This window comes from Charadrius vociferus, unplaced genomic scaffold, assembly GCF_000708025.1.
Source record: "Charadrius vociferus isolate BGI_N301 unplaced genomic scaffold, ASM70802v2 scaffold407, whole genome shotgun sequence".
NCBI classification, from domain to species: domain Eukaryota; kingdom Metazoa; phylum Chordata; class Aves; order Charadriiformes; family Charadriidae; genus Charadrius; species Charadrius vociferus.
Window position 1 is genome coordinate 1,088,840 of NW_009649852.1, and position 3,166 is coordinate 1,092,005.

General features: G+C 41.9%; 1 protein-coding gene across 1 annotated transcript in view; it reads right to left on the reverse strand.

Moving 5' to 3' along the window:
• Window positions 1–3,166, reverse strand: part of RAB6A (RAB6A, member RAS oncogene family) — a 24,704-nt gene that overhangs the window by 17,422 nt on the left and 4,116 nt on the right. Inside the window, 2 exon segments of the mRNA XM_009890994.1 lie at window positions 970–1,075; window positions 2,418–2,471. Of these exon segments, the coding sequence (XP_009889296.1) occupies window positions 970–1,075; window positions 2,418–2,471 (160 nt within the window).

Here is a 3,166-nt window from a genome sequence, read left to right on the forward strand (position 1 = left end):
TCAAAGGACGAGTGCTTTTGCATTTGTTAGGCCATTGCTCTCAGTCAATTCCGGTTTAGAACTGAAAGTGTCTGAAGGCTTAGGTCTCCTAAAACAACATTTCTGTTCTTTGTACATACAGAAAGCTAGTAAGTCAGGGGTCTCTGAACTGAGGGGAGGGACAGAAGGAGAAGGGTTGAAAAAGCACTAATATTTTAGTTCACAAAAATGTACATACCTTAGTAAGAAATGAAAGAGCAATTGTTAAAGGATAAGGGCTTAGTGGTAAGTTTTACGTATTGCAAAATGTGAAAGTGACTGATTCAAATGAAAATGTGATGTTAATGCATTTTCCCCCCAGCCCATGCCCAGATTTTATTTTTTTGGGGGGGGGGGGTGTGTGTGTAGGCAAATGGAGTGAAGAAGCAAGCTACAGCTATAAGTGCAAAGTCTCTAACTGAAAAATTCATATATCTATGAACATGATTCAGGTGTTTGAGACCAAAAGTCATAGGTGATATTACGTTCAAAAAGCAGATGAAAGAGGGTAAAGTGCAACAAGACCAGCCAGGACTCAAGGCAGGCTTCAGGAGAATGCAACAGGAAAGGGTTACAAAATGATGTCGTTTGTAAGACAGTTTGTACATTACAACAGCAGCGATCAGGTGGCTAGCTTCAAACTTGACTACAATAAAAGAAAACATACTTTTTTTCATGCCAGAATGAAGAACAAGCAGATGACTGTGATAGGACATGCAAAGCTAGGCTAAAGGATGAAAGGGGCAGAGTATTAGAAATGCAGAATTCCCCCCACTCACTTGTGATATCATAAACAACAACTGCAACAGTGGAGTCACGAATGTAGCTAGGAATCAAGCTCCTGAACCGTTCTTGACCTGCTGTGTCCCATAATTGCAACCGTACCTAACAAAATCAGTCAAACAAGCAAGAAAAATAAGAAAAAGGTCAAACCCAGTGCAATATACCTACTTGTGATATCGTAAACTACTACAGCAGCAGCAGAGTCACGGATGTAACTGGGAATGAGGCTACGGAAACGTTCCTGACCCGCAGTATCCCACAGCTGCAACCTGATCTGTGGGTGGGAGAAAATTAAAAAAGCCAAACTGCCACTAAAAATAAAAGCGTAAATAAATTTTACTTTTTGAAAAAAAAAAAAAGCTAAATAAAAAGTATAAACTCATGCAGGAGATGACTGGGGACTGGGAGCAGCAGCATACTGTCTCCTCCTTTACAGCAATCTCTCCCAAGCGCTAGTATTAGCCAAACCGGTATATGTGCACCTATCTTGGCTTTCCACTGTCTATTTAAAAAACGCTTCCCTTCCAAAATGGGAGAAATAGAACGGCTCAGCTTTCAAACTGAGAGGACCAAGGAGAAAACTATGGCAAACGTTCACCTGCAGTTGTGCCTACACAAGGTTTTTATGCTCTGCTGCTATCCTTCCTCAGGCCTCCCACATGTAACCTCCAGCAGCCTGGAGCACGGTCTTCTAAAGCAAGAGCCTTCAGCTGCTGTCAGAGCACTGGAAAAGCTGCTAATGCGAATTTTTCAAGGAGGCTAAACCGCTCGTTATTACTCTATATGTAAGCCTTAGCCACACTGCAAAGGAACATGCACACAGACGAGGTTGAACGTCTCTTACCATCAAGGTTCTGAAAGAAAAGGCAAGAAGATATACTAAAAGCAACACGTATGGCAAGATGCGCAAGGGCCAGTTCTGCTATGGAAAGAATATCCATCCCATCACTCGAGCGCTTTCAACGCAATCACATTCATTGTGGGTTTCTACAATACCATAAGCTTATGCAGCACTGCACAATTCGCTTCTGCAAATAGCGCAATGGCTGAATGTCTTAATTAAGAATCTGAGCTCATGTTAAACCACAGACTTGCTTCCACAGAGGAGTGATTTCATTTCAGTAACTAGAGCTGCAGGAAGCTAAGAAACAAGTATCGTTTGTGGATTATTACTGAAGGCAACCTTCTTTTTAAACAAGTAATATTAAGAACTATTGAGCTAGCTATTAACTGGCAGCCTTTGACAATTTATATTTTATCCTTCTGTCTTGTGACATCAAAAACTGAAGGGGTTAAGCACGGTTCCCTTCTCCAAATTCCCACCATTATGCACCCCTGAAACTATCCGTGTCGTCTCTTTCTTCAAAGAGGATGACACGATAGCACCTTCTGCCGCTTGTAAAATGGCACTCATGAGCCCTCCACAGATGAACCAAATGGTGATTTCCCGTTTCCCTAAACAGAGAAAGGAGCTGTCTCCACAGCACTTGTCAGTCTGGAAGCAGCTGGTAGATGAAGGCTCCAAGTGATCTCAAAACTGTGGGCTGCACAATTACAACAGATGCCGATCCTCATTCCTACTGTACAGAGAGAAGCGCAACAAAAATCTTACTCACTGTTCGATCCTCCAAATACATGGTTTTCGATAAGAAGTCAATGCCAATTGTTGCCTGGAAAAAAAAATGAAAAAAAACAACACCTCTTAAATGAAATCTCAGAACAACTGTAGTGATTTTCAGGGGAGTGAGAATTACTGCCGCATCAGAATTCAGCACCTGTAGCGGATCTGAAAGAAAAATACAGTGGTTTTCTTACTTTCAGGATGTAACTCTGTAAGATTCACCAGGCAGTTTCCTTAATATCCATAACCGAAACGGTATCTTAAAGCACAAAAAGTTGTTGACCCTTAACTTGCGTTTATGCATATCGACAGTTTAATCCATACAGTCATATGGGTATCAGCAAGGATTTTACGCATAAGTTAGTGTGCATCAGCTGAACCAAGGTAACTGGGCACCGCGTATTCTTCCTGACTGCCAAAGATCTTAATGTATCTTAACTTCAAGCCTTTTTCATTAAAGCTAAGGCGGATATCTTCACATCTGATGCAACAAGAGCGCGCACGCACGGCCCCCAACAATTACTAAAGCTCAGTTAATACGAAAGCTCACTGCAGCGTAACTGCATCCAAGTTTCTAGACACTAGTGGGAGCTTCACATCAAACATCCTTGTATGTGTTTTAAGAGAAGGAGCAAAGCACTCCTAAGCGCTATCAAGAGCTGCTTCTTAAATACACCATCTCCACTCCATTTTTCGAAGCTGCAGTGAGGGTGAATCCAAGCTCTAGGATTTTTTTTGCAGCAG